The sequence below is a fragment of the Cavia porcellus genome, unplaced genomic scaffold (assembly GCF_034190915.1).
Source record: "Cavia porcellus strain 051 isolate PalLab524CR breed Dunkin Hartley unplaced genomic scaffold, mCavPor4.1 scaffold_28, whole genome shotgun sequence".
In the NCBI taxonomy this organism is placed as follows: Eukaryota; Metazoa; Chordata; class Mammalia; order Rodentia; family Caviidae; genus Cavia; species Cavia porcellus.
Genome location: NW_026947511.1, coordinates 41,500,738 through 41,520,773, shown reverse-complemented (window position 1 = coordinate 41,520,773; position 20,036 = coordinate 41,500,738). Strand labels below are relative to the sequence as shown.

Below are 20,036 nucleotides of genomic sequence, written 5' to 3'. Positions count from 1 at the left end.
TTTAAGATTCTTTCTCTTCATTCAGTGTATTCACGCTTCTTGCCTAACCCTAGTGACTAAGAACGTTGGTTCCACAACTGTCCTTTGGGTGGTTTCCAGTGTTAGCTCACAGTTTGTAGAGGTTTTAGCCCACAATCAGCTGACTCCAAGGCAGGGTAGAACATGGCAGAGGGTGGTTGGTGGAGGTGGAAGCCAGCAAAAGCAACAAGAGAGGGACAAATTTCTTTCTGTCCCTTGTATTTTATGCAGGCTACCAGCCCTAGGGCCACACCCTTAACCCCAGCATTGGACCATGAATCAGTCACAAGCTCTAGACTCAGCCATCTCCAAAAAGCCTGACCCCCATGACTGCATGAGACTGGCAGGGGGTTTGGGGGGACATATCTAGGCATAAATCATAAAAAGTCCCCTCTTTGATTCAAAAGATGTTGCATGAACTCTTTCATCACCTTTTCCCTGGATCCTCCTTCCAAGGGAAAACTCTGTCTTACCTGTGCTCAGATCCATTGAAGGAGAGGCCAGAGGTCCCCTCTGGAGAACTGACCAGAGCTAGGAGGACATAGAGAAGACAAGTTGTTCAGAGACCCAGAACAGAGCATGACACTGGGTCCCCAGGACCACAAGAGGAAGTGGAGAAAGGATAGAACCAGCTCCCCGGGCTCTCGGGCCAGGAGTTAAGGTAACCTAACCCCTCAGTTCCTCTTTCTTTCCTTCTTTCTTTCATCTTTTGAACTAGTAGCTTAAAAACTATACATATTTATGAGGCATATAGGAGGTTTCAATACATATATACATTGCATAATACTCAAAACGTCAAAAATAGTTTAGTTAGCTTATGAATAAGACAGCTAGCTAGAATAAGGGCTGGAGACAGAGTTGGGCGATCAACCACATTGATAAGAATTAAAATAAGCATAGACAGTGCGCTAGGACTTTAGCCCAAGCACAAACCTCCTTAGACCACATGGAATGCAACCCCTCCCTTCTAAGCTCCTGAATTTCCAGGAACTTAAAAGCAGAATAACCAGTTTTTCTCTGAAATCACAGTTTCCTTTCAACCCTACAAGTATTGGGTCAGAGAATTGGGGAATTGGGTCAGAGAACTTGAGTGGGGTCATTTAACCCCCCTGGGTGAGGTGGTCACTAAACACTTGGGCCAGTCCTGTCCTCTGCTTATCTGGGAGTAGTTCTGAATTGAGGGTCCACATAGCCCCCACTCAGGACCCCTCCTGGAAAGTCCAGCAGCTACTCTGCTTTACTGCAATTTCCAGTAAAATTCTCCTAGCCACCTCCTTGTGGCTTAAGACTTCATTCTACATTGTGAGACCATAAACCCAGTTTTGTACAAAATTAAGTGTTTCCTGTTTCAGAGCTGCCACCCAGATGGGAGGTTAATGTGAGGAAAGCCCCCAGTGGGGAGCTTTACTGTCTTTTTCTTCTTGCAATACATTCTTGTTCCTGTGATCCCATTCAGGAGACAGAGATTGGCACGCTTATGTAGATACACAGCCAGCATGAGGATGGGGAGAGCAGTTTCTCTCCGTCTTAGGTCCTGATGTCCGTCCCACAGCCCAGACCCTGGGACATCCAGGGCAGGCCTTCCTGGTCTCTCCTTCCCTGACACCGAGGTCCCCCAGGTTGTGTGGGCATCCCTCTCCCCTCCCCCACTGGAGACCCCAGACTGACCTGTGGTTGTGGTCCACGTGGGAGCACTGGATGGGGCTAAAGAGAGAAGAGATTAGATGACTGTGCAGGCCCACAAGGGAAGGGGGTCTGTCCCCAAAGCTAAAGGGGGCGCAGGGGACATTGCTGGTCCCTCAGAGACCCGAGCCCCAGGTCTGCACTCTGCAGCTGTGGGTGTCCCGGAGCAGGAAAGAGAATCACAAGACTCCAGTCCTGGAGCCTTGAATATGCTTCCCCGAAGGCTCAGACCAGGACTGGCAGGAGGAGCAGAAGTGAGACTCCACCCCGAGACGGGGCTGCTCTCTGCCCTTGGGTCAAAGCAGAAGGCTCGGCAGGATTGGGGTGAGGGAGTCACTGGCCAGGGCTGAGCAAACCCCACCTGCGTCTCTCTGATGGGGGCACTTCCTCAAGAACGCCTCACCTGGAGACACCACCAGAGTGATGTTTCTGAGAATGAAGATCGTGTTTTCGGAAGCATTGTAGTTCCCGCACCAGTAGGACCCCGAGTCATCCTCCTGCAGGTCAGTGATGTTGACCACCAGGAAACCAGCTTCGGGGTCATCCCAGATTGTGTGCCGTGACTTTTCCACTGCCGTCTGAGGCTGGTAGGTAGTGACCACCCTTGTACAACTCTTCACACTTGTCTGGCGACACCAGCTTTTACTCACATAGGGTCCCGTCTCGGGTGTGTACGAGCACCGCACAGTCAGTGTCTGTCCCTCCACTGCCTGCAGCTCCACAGAATCTGCTGTCAACAGCCTGGAACCTGGGTAACAAGTCCTCCCTCGGTCACAGTCCTGACCGGGCCACCATTCCCAGGGCTGGGGGAAGTAGAGGGGAAACCACTTGTGATGCCCACCCCGGATGTGGCCCCCGAAGCCAGTGCCCTGGACGTGGCTGCTCCAACTCCACCCTCATCCTGAGCCCCTCTGTCTCACCTGTGGCCAGGAGCACCAGCAGCACCGGGGGCAGCAGCAGGAAGGAGCTCCTGCAAGCCATGACACCCGCGTCACTTCTGCCAAGGAAAGAAATAGGGCAAAGGGAAGCCCTCTGGGCAGAGGGAACCAGAAGAGGGGCCCCATTCTTCCGGCCGTCAGCATCTGTGAGCTTGCAGAACCCAGAAAGGTCAATACTATACATCGACGGGAGAAGTGGCCAGCCTGGGAATGTGGGCACGGGAGAGAGGTGGCAGCTAGGCCTAGGTCGGGGGCCCCGGCTGCAGGGTCTCTCACTGCGCAGGAAGAACCTGCAGTGAACAAAGAGATTGCTCCTTTTTTCCCTCTCCTGTGCTCTCCCTGTGGGAAGCCAGGACTGGGGAGGCACAGCCTGAGTTCTTGTCATGGTCCCCACTCCAGGGCAGGGTGCTCCTTCCTGGATGCAGTGGGGCATAATGCATCTTCACCCTGGGAAGTTTTGTTGGGGGCACCAGACTTTGATGGCAGGAGCTGAGGGTGAACCCTGGAGGAAGTGGGGCCCAAGGAGCTGGGCCAGAGCCATGCGAGCAAGGATTATCAGTCGGGAAGCAGAAGGGGACAGATGGGCTAGGGCCGGAAAGAAGGAGGGGGCTCGAGACCAGATTTGCTGGATGAATACAGAAATGAGTGAAAAGATGAAAATTCTGGTTCGGTTACAGTGTGTGCACAAATATGTGCTAGCCCTCACTTATAATTCTAGCACTTGGGAGGCTGAGGCAGGAGGACTGCTGTGAGTTCAAGGGCAGCGTAGGCTACATGGTGAGGCCCTGTCTCAAAAAAAAAACAGTTTAAGGAGAAACAAGGTCAAAGTTGCAGCAATCTAGCAACAAAGCACAGCGGGCTTTACCTTCCAAAACCGTACATGTAAATAAATGATCAAATAAACACACAACTGGGCAGAAAAATCTCCCACGCAGAAGGGACCTGCCATGGCCTGAGTGCTGGTGTTTTCTGAGTCATTCCTGGAGACTCAGGGCCGTTGGAGAGTGGATCCAGTTGCAAGGACTCCGCCATCATGAGTGGGACTGGTGTCACTGAAGGGAGCGACTTTGTCCCTCTGCCATGGAGGAGCTGTGTTCTTCCTTTCGGTGGGAGAAGATCAAGGAGAAGCTGCTGCTATGGGCTGCAGTGTTTGTCCTGAGTCAGGGGTCCCAAATCCTGCGCCGTGGCCTGGGCTGGTCTGTGGCCTGCTAGGAACCTGGCCGCACAGCAAGAGGGGCGTGGGGGGCAGCAGGAAAGCAGAACTTCCTCACGCTGAGCTCCAGGCCCCGGCAGATCGGCAGATCGGTGAGGAACTGGGTTCCCGCAGGAGCTCGGACCCCCTGAGAGCTGTGCCTGGGAGGGATCCAGGCTGCAAGCTGCTTTGATCATCCAGAAACCATCATCATCTCCTGCCCCCCAGCTTCACCCCCTATGTGGAAACATTGTCTTCCGGGAACCCTGGTGCCAAGAAGGTTGGGGACTGCTACCCCAAAGGTTCAGGGGTTGGAAGCTTGATACCCACTGGGATGGCAGGGCTGGGCGACAGTGTGGAGCATTTAGGGGCGGGGCCAAGTGGGAGTCACCAGAACTGGGGCCATCCCGGAGTGGACCTGAGACCCCGTCTCTCTCTGGCTTCTGGTCTAAGGACACGATGTCTCCTCTTGGATGATTTCCTGCCCAGGAGACGCCATCTGCCTTGAGGCCTTCACCAGAGCTGAGCTGATGCTGCCGCTGTGTCCTTACTCTCTGTCCCCAAACAGAGCCAGTACTTTGCCCCCTGAGCAATCCCCACTTAACCTGAACATGGCGCCCCAAAGTAGGCCTCTTTGGCATGAGGGATTATTTTGAGCTCCAGGCAACCGAGCACCATCAGATGAGGAAAAGAATCCTATCCTCCCCTTCCTACCTGTCTTAGAAGCTGAGTATAAAATTTCCCTTTTCCAGGAGACCCTCATATGAGGAAGAGACAAGCACTCAGCCCTGGGAGCTGATACCGAGCTAAGTTTGCAGAGATGGACTTTATTAAAATCACCTTTACCTTCCATGGGTTTCTCCACGTCATTCCAGTCACTCCCCAAACACTGAGTGTCCCTCAAAGCCCGAACCCCTTCTCACTGTCCAGATAGTCTGTGGGCCCCTGATTCCGCCTCTTTGAGTTACACTTCCTTCTGTGAACTCCCATGCACAACAAGATTAATAAAGGCTGGGCGCCTTTTCTCGCAGGGATTTGTTCCTTGAGATATTTTAATTCCCAGCCCCTCTGGCCCAAACCTCTCCAACACACCCGTCATCCATCCACCCAGAGTACCTGGCCCAAGGCCAAGGCGATGGTAGAAGAGATGGGGGGGGGGGGGACAAAGGGCCTCAGGCACCAAGCTATGGACTCTTTCTTTGAGAAAGAAAGCTTAAAAATCAGAGTGGTGCTTTTCCCACAATGAGGAACATCTGCTTTAATTAAGTGGAAGCTGAAATCAGGCGTGAAAGCCCAGCATGCTGTACTAAAAGTTAATCTGTACTAAGGAGAAGCTGAATTCACAGCAAGGAACTGAAAGCTTCGTAAGGTGGATGGAAATCTCAGAGGACTTCACTCTGCGCCAGGTCCCATGGAATGGAGGCTTTGGGAGCCCCCGTGACTGTCACTGTGCGACACCCTTAAGCACCTGACATGTGGCAAGTTAGACTACAGAGCTGGATTTTAATTTCCATTGGATTTTAGCTAATTTAAGGGCAAAAAGCTGCAATGGGTCTGTGACTCCAATTCTGGACAACATAGTTCCCGTGGCTGAGTGGATCTTAGTGGCAGCGCCAGCCCCACCCCAGGAGCAGATTTCTTTGCTGTGTTGTGTTGGTGAATGTGAAAGCTGTGAGGCTGGCTGGGTGTGGGAGTATCATTGCTGAATTCCCAGCACTCTGAGAGGCTGAGGCAGGCCGACTGCAGGTTGGAGCCCAACCTGGGCAACTTAGCCTGACCCTGCGTCAAGACACAAATAGAAAGGGCTGGGTACGTGGCTCAGAAGAAAAGCCTTGGGTTCAATTTCCAGTACTGTGAAAGAGGGAGAGGAGAAAATGTAATAGGAGGTAAAGCATAAGGGTCTCTTTGTACATTATCTAAAAGACTTCACGCAAAATGTCACTGTGTTTCAGATTGGGAAGGACATCTTCGGACTCCAACGGTACAAATCATACAGGGACACCGATACATTGAACCACACTGTCAAATGCTGTGTCCTGGCCGATCTCACCACCTGGGGCAATGAGGGTTAATACAAAGCTCAGAGCTTATTGGAGCCTCTAGTGTGAGGCAGGTCCTTCAACATAGAGCACCGTGATGTGTGCTTGTAGTCTCGGCTACTTGGGAGGCTGATGCAGGAGGATCGTTTCAGTTCAGGAGTTCAGGGCCAGCCTAGCAACATGGCAGCACTGCATCTCAAAAAGAAAATAACAAGCCACAGTAAAAACAGAGTGTGTTCATGTGATTTGCAATTAACCTTAAATAGGTGTTCCTTTATTACTTGCAGGAGAAGACTGAGATCCAGCCTAGAAGAGGAAGTGGCTGCTGATACGAGAGACAGTGGTGCAGAGGAAGCGAGATAGGTTTCCACTCCTGGCAGCCCCATGCCGACTGTTCCCTAGCAAATGCAACTTGCAGGAGTAATCAGGCAGGAGGACCTGGATACAGAGGCCACAAGGACCTCTCAGTCCAGCTGAGACAGTCTTCAGCATGGGGGGAGGGGAAGCTTCAAGCAAAAAGCAGACTGTCAATTCTCTGAAATGGACCCCTGCCCAGCTAGGAGAGATTCCCCAGCAGATCTGCTGTTCACACCTGGGGAGCACAGCATTTAACAGGAAGCCAGCAGCTTCCCCACACATCACAACCTGATAGCACCCACCCACCCAGCTCAGCTTACAGAGAGGGGATTCGTGCTGTGGCGGTCAGCACCCCCTGCCATACCAACACTGCCCTTGAGCTAACCCTAGGCCCCCTACTCAGAGACCCAAGATTTTGCACACACCCCCAACACACACACCCTCCCGAATAAAACATGCTCTCACCCTTGCTTGGGGCCAATGGTGTCTTCACCCTTGGTCTGGCTTCACCCAGTCTGCAATAAAGTCCTTGCATATTGCTTAAACTCTGCCCACTTCGGCAGTCACAACTGTACCTCAGTTTACCCTACCCTCGTGCTGAAACCCGGGAGGTCAAGATCCCCTCCCAGGGGAGTCCAATCTCCCTCTGCAGACACCCAGTGGGGCACACGAGACTGCCTGTGACAGCCACCTCCAGCCCTTCCTCACACGACTCACTGCTGGTGTTGGTCTCCTCTTCAGGTGGGGTGTCACCTGCATCCCGTCACCTCCTAGCTCTGTCCCTTGTCTCTGCTCTTTCACTCATGCTAAGTGGCTTTCTAGCCCCAGCGTGAGTTATGCTCTAAAAACCCAGTCCTGGTCACCCTCACTCTCAGGTCTGACACTCTGATGGCTGCAAAATCCCAGGGATGCCTGGCTTTATTGTCTGTCGATTCACTCGGCCTCAAGGAACTGCTTGGAGATGTCCCTTCCTTCCCTGAGTCACCTCCACTCCGCTGGTGTCTAAGACCACTATGGACAATTCACCTCCCTCGCTTCCTGCCTCATCCCCCGGCACGTGTACTCAAAAATCTCAAACCTCTCCACCTTGCCCCCGACCGGAAACAAAAACGTCTCATTTATTTCTGTAACACCAAACTAAATAATGGCTCCCAGTGGCCCATCTGTGGCACATCAGATTTTTCAGTTCTCCAAGCCCTTGAGTTGCAGGCTGGGAAAATGTGTGAGCCTGGTGTTTTTTGGCCTCTGCAGGCCCCCTTCCCTCTGCACCTCCTGGGACCCCACCAGACTGCTTCTCATTCCCACACCCCACCTACTCCCCGGCCCCCTCCTGACTACAAGTGAGCCTTCACTTCCCTGGCCCCGCCATGGCATCTCCTCCACCCTCCTGTCTCCCTCCTCTGGCTGAGGCCCCTCCAGCTGCCACTCAACCGCCACTAACCCCTCAGCTTCCCCAGCCCCACCCCCACTCCATTTCTCCTGGACGACCCCCATCCCACGCTCTCCCACCTGCACCCCAACCTCTCACCCCGCTCTCACTCTTGATCTGGATTCTGCTTTGGTTCTTCAAGCCCTGCTCCCTGATTCCCTCTCTGCGAGGTCACTGGCACAGAGGGCACCCACTGTCCAGGTCCAGGTCCCCTTCTCCCTCACTGGTCTCTCTCCCATCCCTCCCTGCCTTGGCTCCTTTCACTCTGACCCCTGCACTTACATCCAAGAGTTTCAGTACCTGGCTCAAAGCTATGGTCTTACTCAGGATGACATCAGTGTTGCCTGGAGGGTGGAGGAAACAAATCTGACCCTCACCCAAGCATGTGACAGTGACTGCTGCTGGACTGAGCCCCTTTTGAGGGGATGGCACCACGGCTGTTCCCAGGCTCAATCCCATTGGGTCTTTAACCAAAGACATGGCCTGCTGAGGACAAGAGATTACATGGTCATTTGCCTCTTGGAAGGACTTAAGAAAAAAAAAAAAAAAACAGCCCACAGGTGTGTCAATTATGACAAACTTAAAGAGATCACTCAAAAAAAGAATGAAAATCCAGCTCAGTTTACGTCCTGACTGGCAACCACACTAAGAAAATATACTACCCTCAATCCTGAAAGCCCAGAGGGACGGTGGAGTCTCAAAATGCATTTTATCATCCCATCAGCTCCTGACATCCGCAAAAAATCCCAAAAACTGAGAGAGGCTCTCAGACCCCACAACAGGCACTAATGCCACAGGCAAGATGAGGTCACCAATCAGCAAACCATCTCTGACACATGGTTTCTCACCTCCCCCAGAAGAAACCCAAAACCCAAACAGGATGCCACGAAAACGCCCAGGGGCACAAACTGGCCCCTGTTAAATGACATTTAACAAAATGGTAAATATCAACTGTCAGGCCACTGGGTAAAAGAGTGTCCCAACCTCAAACCCCTCGCAAGCCTTGTCCCACCTCTGGAGGCCCTCACTGGAAGTTGGACTGTCCCGTGGCAACCAGGAATGCTATGATGGTCCCCTCCCAGGGGCACCCCACAGGACAACCTGGTTCTCTCTGACCTGATCAGTTGGGCCTCTGATGACTGACACCCCCCCGAAAGTCTTGGAAGCCCCTGGGCCATCGCAGCAGCTGAACTTGGGTAAACGTTAAGGTGGAAGGAAAGACTGTCTCATTCCACCTTCCCCTCTCTTCCAGGACAGCTGCTTCGGGCCGACATTTCTGTGGTGAGGCTTGATGGCACCCTATCTAAGCCTCCCGAGACTCCCCCGCTCCTCTGCCAGCTGCAAAACCACACAACTCCCGTGCCTTCCTGGCCATCATGACCTGCCCCACCCCACTGCTCAGGAGAGATACCTTAACAAAACTGACCGCCTCTCTGACTATCCCCAGTCACTTCTCCCTCCTTAAACCCACTTCTGGAATATCTCTGCCCCTTCTGTTGCCACACACAAGCTCCCCGCCTCATACCTCTTAAAGATGATCACCCACACCCCACTCAGTGCCAGTACTCCCTAACAACTCAGCTCTCCTCAAACACGGCCTTCTCATGCCTCTCAATTCCCCTTTCAACACCCCATCCTTGCTGTTAAAACGTCAGACTAGTTTATACTGGCTGGCCCAAGACCTCCAAGCCATCAACCAAATTGTGCTCCCCACCCACCCTACAGTCCTCAACCCTACACCCTCCTGTTCTCCATCCCTCATCCACCACCCAGCACGCCATCCTGGATCTCAAAGGGGCCTTTTTCACTATCCCCCTACCTCCCCAATCACAGCTGCTCTTTGCCTTCACGTGGACAGACACAGACATCCACCAGTCACAGCAGCTCACCTGGACGGTTCTTTCCCAAGGTTTCCATGACAGCCCCACCATTTCAGCCAGGCCCTCACTGATGACCTCCTTTCCTTCTGCCCTGCCACTTCCCATCTCCTCTGGTACATTGATGACCTACTCCTCTAGAGCCCCTCTGCCATCTCCTGCCATCAAGACACCCTCACTGGAGGCCTGTGGCTTTAGCTCAAAGGCATATGCATCTACCTGGCAAGTGTGAGGTTGTGAGATCAATCCCTGGTACCAAAAAAAAAGTACCTCACTGTCTCACCATCCTCCAACATTTAGACAGTAAGAGATACCAGACCTCCCCCTCCAAGGCCCAGATTTGCAAGCCTAGGCATCCTCCTACAGAGAAACACCCGAGTTCCCCTCGCCCCAAGCTCCTACAGCGGATGCCCACCACTGTCCAACAACTCCTCTCTTTTCTGAGAATGATAGGTTACTTTCACCTCTGGATCCCAGGCTTTTCTATCCTCACAAAACCCCTCTGTGAGCTCACTCACAACAATCCTTCAGGCCACTGAGACCAAAAGGCTCTCCCCTGTGTGTCCTTTCAGAAATTAAAGCAGGATTTAACCCTGACCGCTATCCATCTATTCCAGACCCCGCCCACCTCTCCTCCTTCCCACGGCAGAACAAAAACCGTGCACCCTGCAAGGGTTCCACACTGCATCCAGTTGCCTTTGTATCATGACAGACACCGCCATCCAGGGGTGGCCTCTCTGCTTCCGGGCAGTGGTAGCCGTTGTGCTTATGCTTGGAGAGGCCATAAAGATTTCTCTCCATGTTCCCAGCACCTCCCACTCTGCTCATGACTTCCGGGAGCTCCTTACCTCCTCCTTTCTCCCCTACCTGCCCTCAACTCCAAGTCTCCTCCAGCTCCATGCTTTCTTTCTTGAATATTCCACCATTATCCTGTCCCCAGGCCTCAGCTTTAATCCTGCAACTTCCCTGCTCCCACTCATAGAGACAAAAGACAATAGCCTCCCTCACTTGGGGGCTTGCCTGCCTCAGCCTCGTACAAAAACACCAGGCTCCTCCCTCACATCTCAGCGCTTCCCAGCCAGGACCCAGAGCACACCTGGTTCACGGACGGGAGTTCTTGCAAAGCCTCGGCAGTTTCTGTGGGATGTGCAATGGTTACAATGGACACAGTCATTGAGGCCCAAGCCTGTCCCACCCACTCCACTCACAGCGGGCCAAACTCACAGCTCTGACCCAAGCCCTCCCCCTGGAAAAGGGAAGCAGAATTAACAGCCACGCAGACTCAAAATACGCTTTTCACATCCTTCACAACCATGCAGCAATATGAGCTGAAAGAGGACTTCCTACCACCCGGGGAATCCCCAGCCTCAGTCCACACCTAATAAAGGCACTCATGGAGGCAGATGATTCGCAGTAAGGGACAGAAACCCAGAGACCCGCAGCACAATGAAAGCTCTTTCGCAGACCAGACAGCCAAGGAGGCTGCTGCCTCCACCAGCACCCCAGCTGCCCCCTACGCACCGGGGCCAACATCTCTCCTGACAGGCTTCACCCCAACTATTCCACAGAAGCACATTCACAGCAGGACCAGACACTCCCCACCTCAGGGGGACAGTTCCCACCTTCCAGACACGCCAGATTCTTTCCTCCTGCACGATGGCTTTCACACAGGCTATGAACCCCTCAGCCGCTCACTCCCTCCTTTCAGCCTCCTGGGGACCTACACTGAAGCAGATCACCGCACACTGCCCAGTCTGCCACTCTGACATCCTCCGAGGTTTCTCCAGCCTACCTCTTACCTAACCCATCAAGTCTATGGATTTACCCCTGCCCAAGAGTGGCAAATTGCCTTTACACATATGCCATAAGTCAAAAAACTTCAAAAATCTCCTGTCTGGCTGGACACCTTTACAGGATGGATTGAGGCATTCTCCGCCACCTCAGAAAGGGCCGACGCAGTCCTACAGTGCCTCCCTCCACTTGGTGTGCCCCACCCGGCAACCCAGTCAGATAACAAGCCAGCTTTTGCTGCCCAAATAACCCTAGAGGTCTCAGAATCTCCAAATAAACTGGAAACCCCACTCTCTACAGGCCCGTCCTTGGGAAAGGTAGAAAAAGCCAATAATCTAATTAAGGTCCAACTCACAAAGTGCTCCTTGCAGCTAAAAAAGGATTGCCTGCCCCTGCTCCCTGACCCTCTCCTTGGCCTCAGGGCAGCTCCTCAGGGGCCCACCGGATTCAGCCCCTGTGAGCTGCTGTACAGCTGATCCTTTCTTTGGGCCTCCCCAGTACCTCTGAGAGACCATCTCCCCGCCCTTCAGCTAGGCAGACAGCAGATCCCAAAGGCAGCAAACTTCATTTTACCTTCCCCAACATCCAGCCACAGGAGGGTGCCCTTGCTGGCTGATCTGCTTTGGTTAAAAAACTTAGGCCTCAACCCTCAAAACCCCAATGGACAGGTTCCCACACAGACCTCTAAGCAGCCGGCCTGCGGGACCCATGCCATTGGGTTCACTGCTCCCTCCTAAAACTCCACTCCCCAGCTCGCTTCCTAATCCCCACCACAGCCTGCTGCCCACTGGAAATCGTGAGTGCCCTTTTACCCGCATTCCCGAGGAGTGGACGCCCCGCTGACTCAGATTCAGCAGCTCCCTCAGATTCAGGTCTCCCTCCCTCAGGCAGACCCTCGCCCACCTCCCCAGGCTCCCCTGCTGGACTCTCTCCTGTCTTGGGCAGGCGCCTCCTTGTCCCTACCCTCAGAGCCGTACTCTAGATGATTCACCTTGGGTCAGAAACCTCATCATCCGAGGAACTTCTCCATCTCTCTCTTCCAAGTCCGCCTGTTCACCCTCCTCCAAGCCCTCTGCCTGGCCCGAGAACTCTGACCTTTCACCTAGAACTCTGACCTTTCACCTGTCTTCTCACTCTCAGCCTGCTAACTCCTAACCCAACAAGCCCACATCCATCCACAACATACAGGGTCAACCCTTGTCTTATGCAAAGCTTGGTCTCTCTGTTTCTTTCTCTCTCTCTCTCTCTCTCTCTCTCTCTCTCTCTCTCTCTCTCTCTTTCTCTTTCTCTTTCTGTGTTTGTTTGTGTTTTTTGGCAAGAAATCTGTCATAGTCTCCCTGGTTTCTTCCCCAATCCGATTCCATTGTCTTTTTTCTGGTGGGACTGATACTCCTCCCCTTGTGTGTGCTCAGACACTCTCCTCAATAAGCATCACTTCCCTCCTGCTGATTGGGTTCCTAATCACCCTGCTGTGGTCTTCTGTCTCCAGCTCCAGTATGACATACACACCCCACCCCAACTGCCCAGAGTCCAGAGCTACCCTCCTACCTTGGTGAGTCCATAAACCCAGCCTGTTCCCTACTAAACCACTCCCAACTATCACTGGCACAGGTAATGGCCTCTTTGCCTCCACCTCCTCCACTGAGGGGCACCTGGGCCCCCTCTACCCAGGCCATGGCTGAGTTCATCTGGTTTCCCACTTCTGAGCATACACTTGGGGTGCAGGGGCCCACAGGGGAGCTGTGCCTATGGGCCTCAGCATGCTGAAATACCACCTATCACAGGACCAGTAGCCACAGGCATAAAAATCTTTACAGGACATCCTATGCCTCTCCAGCAAGGGCTCCCTGGGAGAACCCCTAGGGGCCTTACCCCCATCTAATGCAACTTTGCTCTGAACCTCCATTTCCCTGTGACCACAGGAACACAGCGTTTGACTCGGTCCATCAGAGCATCAGGACTCCCAAGCACAGAAACAATCTCATGAATCTAAACTCCTGGTTCTGCTCATCCTGCCAACTTTCATATCTCAAATTTCTGCTATGGCTCCTTCCAGCCGCTGACCCACACTTGCTGGCCAGGACCCCCAAATGGGATACCACCCCCACCCAATACCCCCTACTGCCCCACCTGAAGAGCTCCTCCCAGTGACTTCTTGTGGATACCATAAGATTTTCCTTCTGAGGGGGATTTGAGCAAAGATGGCAGATAGATAACAGCTGGCTACAGAGGCTCCCTGAGATAGTCAACTTAGAATTCAACGTAATACAGAGTGGGGAGCCCCAAACAGAGAGAGATGAATTCTCTCATCCCAAGAAGAAACTAAGGTGAGAAAAACCAATCAAACATACAGACCCAGCGCTATTATTGGAACAGCTAAAGGTTCTGTGCTCCCACCACAGCAGGCAACTTGCCAAGCCATCTGAGGTCCCACCGCTTCAACTCACTGGAGGCACAGTCACACTGAGGTTGGGGGCCAGCCAGCCGAACGGAGAGCTGAGCTGGTGGGGAGCCTGCATCAACCTGTGGTAAGTGACGGGAGTGGAACCATTCCACAGAAAGGGGGGCTCCGGCTGATGACATTCTGGACTGGGCAGGACTGGCAAGTACAAGGGGCAGCAGTGACTTCAGTCATTTGCTCCCTTCCTGAACAGAATTGGTGAGTGAGCTTGGCCTGGGTCACGCGACCTAGCTGAGACCCAATAGGGTATCCAAAATCAATTCCCTATTGTGGCAGCGCACACTAACACAGTGAAGGCCTCAGAAGTTTGACTGACCCAGAGAGGAGGGGCCAGCATACACTGCCCCTTTTGCAACTCACTAGCACACTGCATTGTGAAGGGTCATCTAGCCAGCGTGCTGCAGAAGAATTGTAACCAACAAACAAAGAAACTGGGCCTCCTGGAAGAAGCAAAAAAGATGGGAAGAGGAAGCAACAAGAAAAAGTCCCCAGGTCCCAACCCTGAGAAGATTGACCCAGAACAGGTAAATACAAAGGAGAATGAGAACAGCAAACATACAATATCAGACACGGCACCAGTGGACATAAAGAGATATCTTCAGGACCTCATAGACGAGTTCAAAAGTAAAATATTTATCCAAGTAAAGTAAGATATAAGAAGGTTAATAAAAGAGAGCTAAGCACCCCTAAAGAAGACAGAGGCAGAAGAAGGGAGGAACTCAAACAAAGGAGAGAACCATTTGATGAAGAATATAAAGAAAACGTAGAATACATGAAGCAGATTCAAAGAGATTACCAGGAAATTAAAAACTCTATGGAAAGATGGCAAATCAGCTTGAAAGAAACTAAGGATAGATTATCCAAACTGAAGGACAGTTTTGCAATGTGGGATTATGAAAGGAAAAACTTTTTAAAAATAACAAGGAAACAAGCAGTAACAATACAAAGGCTAGAAGATGACAAGAGGATCTACAACTTGAGAATAAAGAATGTGAATGAAGAAGCAGGAGTACAAACAAAGGAACTATAAAGGCTATTCACAGAAATAATTAAGGAAACTTCCCAAACATAGGAAAAGGAAATGATATTCTGATGTATGAGGCATACAGAACTCCAGCCACCTACAACCAAAACAGAGCTACACCCAGGAATATAATAATCAAGATCCCAGAAATTCAATATAAGAACAGAATATTAAAAGCTGTTAGAGACAAGAAACAGATAACCTACAGAGGAAGGCCCATCAGAATAATGGCAGACTGTTCGACACAAACCATCAAGTCAAGAAGAGCTTGGAGCGAAATATTCCAAGCCCTGAAAGAAAATAACCTCCAACCCAGATTGATATATCCTGATAAACTGTCTCTAGAAATTAATGGAGAAACAAGATGCTTCCAACACAAAGAGGAACTTGGGAAATTTGCAATGACCAATCCAACTTTACAGAGAATACTGCAGGGCACTCTAGAGAGAGAGAAAAGTACTAGGATTCCAGGAACAGTGGCAGAGAGGCCTCAATGAATGCAGCAGAAAACAGAATGAAGAAGACAAGCAGACAACTGACGGCAAAAAAAGAGCATAACAGAAATGAGGCAGAGAAGGTTGATTATAATCTCTAATATAGATGGCCTTGATACACTAAGTTAAAAAAGAACCACATATAGAATAGATCAGGAGGTAGGGTCCACCAAGATGCTATTTAGCTCAGTGGCATAAGCACTTGCCTTGCAAGCAGGCAGTTGTGAGTTCGATCCCCAGTACCAATAAAAAGGAAAAAGACAAAAAAAATTTTTTAAAAAGATGCTATTTATAGGAAACATAATTAATATGTAAAAGAGTACATGGACTGAAAATCAAATATGAGAAAACAATGCTCTATGTGACAGAGAACCAGAGAGTAATAGGGGCAACTAGACCAGTATTTGTGGATAGGTTGGAAACACAGGCTTTAATAAGTAAAGGAATATAATTAGAGATCAAGTCCAGGAGAGAGAAGGTTCAGAACCACTTAGGTAAATAGCAGGCTGCCCCCTGCCCAATTTAAAACCAAGGGTCTTGGTCAGACCCAAAAATGCACAGTGTACCCCTGGGGAAGTGAAAGGGGAGGGAGAGTCTTAAAAAAGATGCAGAAGATATTGTTAATAGTGTATCAGGATTTAAAGCCCACATTACTCACAGCACTCTGTTTAGCTAGATTTTATTCTGTCCCAGTTTGTCTACTTGCATTAGATTTGAGGGCACAGATAGCTATCTCAAAAACATCAGGATATAGCACAGTAATCATCCTTAATTTCCTATTAACTTAATCTGGAGTCCTGTATGACTTATACTGTTTTATCATGACTGATCTTAGTTAAATCTGGTTTGTTTGATTGCTGTTTGGTATTGACAGATTTTATTCAAAACGGATATGATTGACAGTATCAAGTCTGAGGGTATAGGCAACTACACTGAAGATGACAAGACTATGATACACATTCTGGTTTGATAACTGCCTGTTTTTGAAGTTTTATACTATATACAAAGTTTTTTTACTAACACTGTTATGTATTATATATTCAATTATACTGTCTGATGATATAGCCAATTCTATTGAAGATAACAAGAGACGACACAGGAACTATGGTAGAACTCCTTCCTTGTACAATGGTTTTATATGTCTTTTTCATTTCATGTGTTTATAGGAATATGTTTTGTTTTGTCTTGCTTTGTTTTGTTTCTCCCTCTAATATAGAAAGGATAGAAAACATGTTAAGACTCATGCATGTGCAGAACCTATAAACAGTTTATGAGAACTGATCTTATGACACATGATGAAATGAAGAGATACTTTGAAGAAAAAGAGACACTAAAGTACCCAGTGCTGATCCTGGAGTGTCATAATGTGACACCCAGCAATACTATTATTCTTTGTTCAGAGTGATATTAGCCTGCTTGGGTTTGTTCAATCTCAACATAATTAAAGATATGGATAACTGCATGTATGTTTAAGTGCATGGGATTGATAACCATATTTCTAAGTTTTTGTTGGATAGTTGAACAGAACTGATTGCAGTGTTACTGTTTGAATCCCAACTTTATAAGCTCCATTTTAGTATCTTGAATAAAATTATTTGTAAGAGGACAATCTGTAATCATCAACTAGTGATTTCTTACTGTTTTTTTTTTCTTTGAAAGTATGTATTATTTCTACCCGTTTTCTATTTTGTTTAGTCTTTCTTTAAATAAAATTTAAAAAAAAAAAGATTTTCCTTCCGAGGGCAGAATGAAACCCCAGGTGTCTCCCAAAGGACAGCCTAGGCGCCACTCTTTCTTTCACAGGGGCCACACCCACCACCACATGGGACAATGGGCGAAAGAGAGATCTAAGACAAAAGCCACTTTCATGATGCATCACGTTTTCTGCCTATACACGTCTAGGGTCTTCTGGCTATACAGAACTCTGCTTTGTTCTGTCTGCTCACAAACTGGACTGGAGCATGTAACCTGGCACTCCTGGCCCCCAAAATCGATGTAGCTCTCAGGCAACCAGTCCCTGTGAAGACCCCTCTCAGATGCCAGCCTCCAGCCCCAGGACTCGTACCCCTACTAGGAGGCCTTGGACTCTCTGGGGATGGGGATGGGGATGGGGATGGGGATGGGGATGGGGATGGGGATGGGGATGGGGATGGCAATCATGGGTGTGGCTGTCTCCACCACAGCCTGCCAGCAACTCAGAAGAATTGTCTAAGGGGCTTGGGAAGATTTCTGGCCTTGCAGAAAGTAGTTTCCCAGGCTGGGTTGGCCCTCCAGAACCACTGCACCCTGGATCTACTCACTGCAGAAAAAGCAGGCACCTGAATCTTCCTCCAAGATCAACGCTGCCTCCATGTCAGCAGGTCGGGTTTTGTCCATCAGACAGTCCGGAGTCTCTGGGACCAAGCCATGAGGCTCAAAGGACAGGCAACGGGTGGCTTCACTGTGGGTTGGGGAGCGGGCATCTTCCAAACCAGCTGGACATCCTGGCTTCTCCCCTGCCCAGGCTGCTGGTCCCAGTCTTTCTGCTGTTACTGTTTGCACCTTGCATAGTAACAATCTTAACAGATTTCATCCTAGGACAGATCTGATCCATGACATCCAGACAGCTCCTGCTGACTGACGCCCGTTACACCACTGTCCCATGGGAATCCCACGCTGGGCTGCAACAGAAACCAAAGATCATCACGCTCCGAGCATCCCGTCACCTCGCCCAGATCTGGTACCCTGTCACGTTGCCACCAGCCCAGGCCCTCTCCACCTTCATTTCTTTCTGTCTCTTTGCTAGGATGCACAAGCAGTGCCCCAGTTACAGCTGAAAAAGTCCTGAGAAACAGCATCTCCTACCTCTCTTCTTTCTCTGTAACACGACAGGAATGTCAGGTCTCTGTACGAGACCCCGCCTAGCAATAAGCAGATAGCTTATTGACACCTGCAGGAGCACAGGCTTTCAACAGGAAGCGGCAGCCTCCCCCACACAGCTCAACCAGCAGAGAGCTCAGTCCACAAAAAACCACAAGAGCCGCTGTGCCTGCCAGCACCCCTGCACCACACCCCGCCCTGTCTATTAGCTAGCCCTAGATCCCCTACTCAGAGACCCCAAATTTTTCACCCCCCTTGGCAGTGCCCCCTTCCTTACCTAAACTCCCCTACAGGACATGGTCTCACCTCTTGCTCGGGGCCAATGGTCTTTTCCCCTTGGCCCACCTACACTAGGTCTGCAGTAAAGCCTTGGCACATTGCCCAAACTCTGCTTGTCTCAGTGGTCTCTACTGTGCCTCAGTTTACCCTAACACAGATCAAAGAGATAAACCGAGGTACCTGCTTCCCCTCCAGTGCCAAAAGGGATTGTGGTCCCTGCAGGCTGGACCCTACCCAAAACACCTCCTTGGCTCCAAAAGTAATCATTTCAGATGCTACAGATTCTTGAAAACTCTGTTCATAAGACGTTAAAGTGAAACTATTGTCATCGACATCACTGGAAGCTGAATTTTCCAAGTGCCACAGAACAATAGGTGACCATGTGGGCGCCCGGGAAGAAATCAGAGAAGGCAGCAGCAAATGGGGTCTTTTTCCTAGACATGCTGAAGTTTCCATAAATTCTCCAACATGAAGAAGCAGAGCTGGACCTGCTGTATCTGCACCTGTGTGTGCCTTGGGGTAACGCACAGCACATGGACCCCAGCAGAAAAGCACCAGGGACACCACAGTTATTTGACATCAGAGACAAAGGCCAGGTGCCTATTTCCCACTGTGACATTTGTCCTTCACTGACAGTAAATGAAGCAACGGGCCTTTGACCAGGAACTATGCTCCTGTCGGCTTGAGGGGGCCCTTTGGGCGGGCTCGGGGACCTCAGTTATGTCCCTGCCTCCTCTCCTGGGCCTTTTAACAGTGAAAGATCTGCAAAGCATGTTGTCTCAGACTCGCTGGCAGCGAGGCTTCCAAATGAGCTGCCCCAGCAAACACACTGACGTGAGAGTCAGAGTCGGAGCCGGGCCGCAGGAAAGGCGGGCGCACCTTTCACCTGCAGAGCTGGCCGGGCTGGCGGCTTGCTGGATGGAGAGGTTTCCATGGCAAAAACAGTGGTCCTTCATTCTCTGTGCCTTCAAGAGGTGTTCCCAGAGCTGGGTAGGAGCAGAAGCTGATTCATCAATTTGTGTGTGTGTGTGTGTGTGTGTGTGTGTGTGTGTGTGTGTGTGTGTGAGGGGTCGGTACTAGGAGCCCAAGGCCTTTGCACTACACTATGTCACCGCCTTTTCTTCTTTTTTTAAAATTTATTTCACGACAGGATCTCACTAAATTCCTCCAACTGGGCCCCGACTTGCAGTCTTCCTGCCTCAGCCTCCCAGAGTGCTAGGATTACAGGTGTGCACCGCCATGACTGATGTCACACTTCATTTTTAAAAACTCTTCTACTTAACATAGGTAGGTTGGGCTGTGAGCGTGGGCTAACTCAAGTCCTAAGGAGATCAATGCCCAGTTCCAGAATCAGAGGTGAGGTGAGAGCCCAGACCCTGGGAAAGACATCGGCACCTCTCTACAAACTTTACTACAACCTGGAGAGGGGGTTCTGAGGTCAGAACTGAGGGAAAGTGTTCAGCATCCCACAGTTTAGGCAGAGACTCTCTGGGGGTGGGGCTCCTGGATGCAGAATCGGGGATAAGGGGGAGCCACTCTCGGTTATTGGGGTGTTGTTAGTTCTCCTGTTGCCATTGGTTCTCCTGGAACAGCTT

The 20,036-nt window shown here is 50.7% G+C and overlaps 1 protein-coding gene across 8 annotated transcripts in view; it reads right to left on the bottom strand.

Annotated features, from left to right (window-relative positions):
* Positions 1 to 18,292, bottom strand: part of Treml4 (triggering receptor expressed on myeloid cells like 4) — a 28,665-nt gene extending 10,373 nt beyond the window's left edge. For 2 of the 8 annotated variants that reach the window (XR_010044071.1, XM_013157006.2), the window contains exons 1-6: positions 18,148 to 18,290; positions 17,604 to 17,963; positions 2,622 to 2,698; positions 2,105 to 2,504; positions 1,687 to 1,722; positions 492 to 549 (exon numbers count right to left, since the gene is read on the bottom strand). Coding sequence is in view for 7 of the 8 variants with exons in the window: in XM_013157006.2 (XP_013012460.1) it covers positions 492 to 549; positions 1,687 to 1,722; positions 2,105 to 2,504; positions 2,622 to 2,698; positions 17,604 to 17,679 (647 nt within the window). In the remaining variant the exon portion in view is untranslated. Of the gene's footprint in view, positions 1 to 491; positions 550 to 1,686; positions 1,723 to 2,104; positions 2,505 to 2,621; positions 2,699 to 17,603; positions 17,964 to 18,147 lie in introns of all 8 variants that reach the window. The other 6 variants (XM_063238917.1, XM_063238919.1, XM_063238916.1 and 3 more) reach the window with 5 other exon arrangements.
* Between the last annotated feature and the right edge of the window lie 1,744 nt (positions 18,293 to 20,036).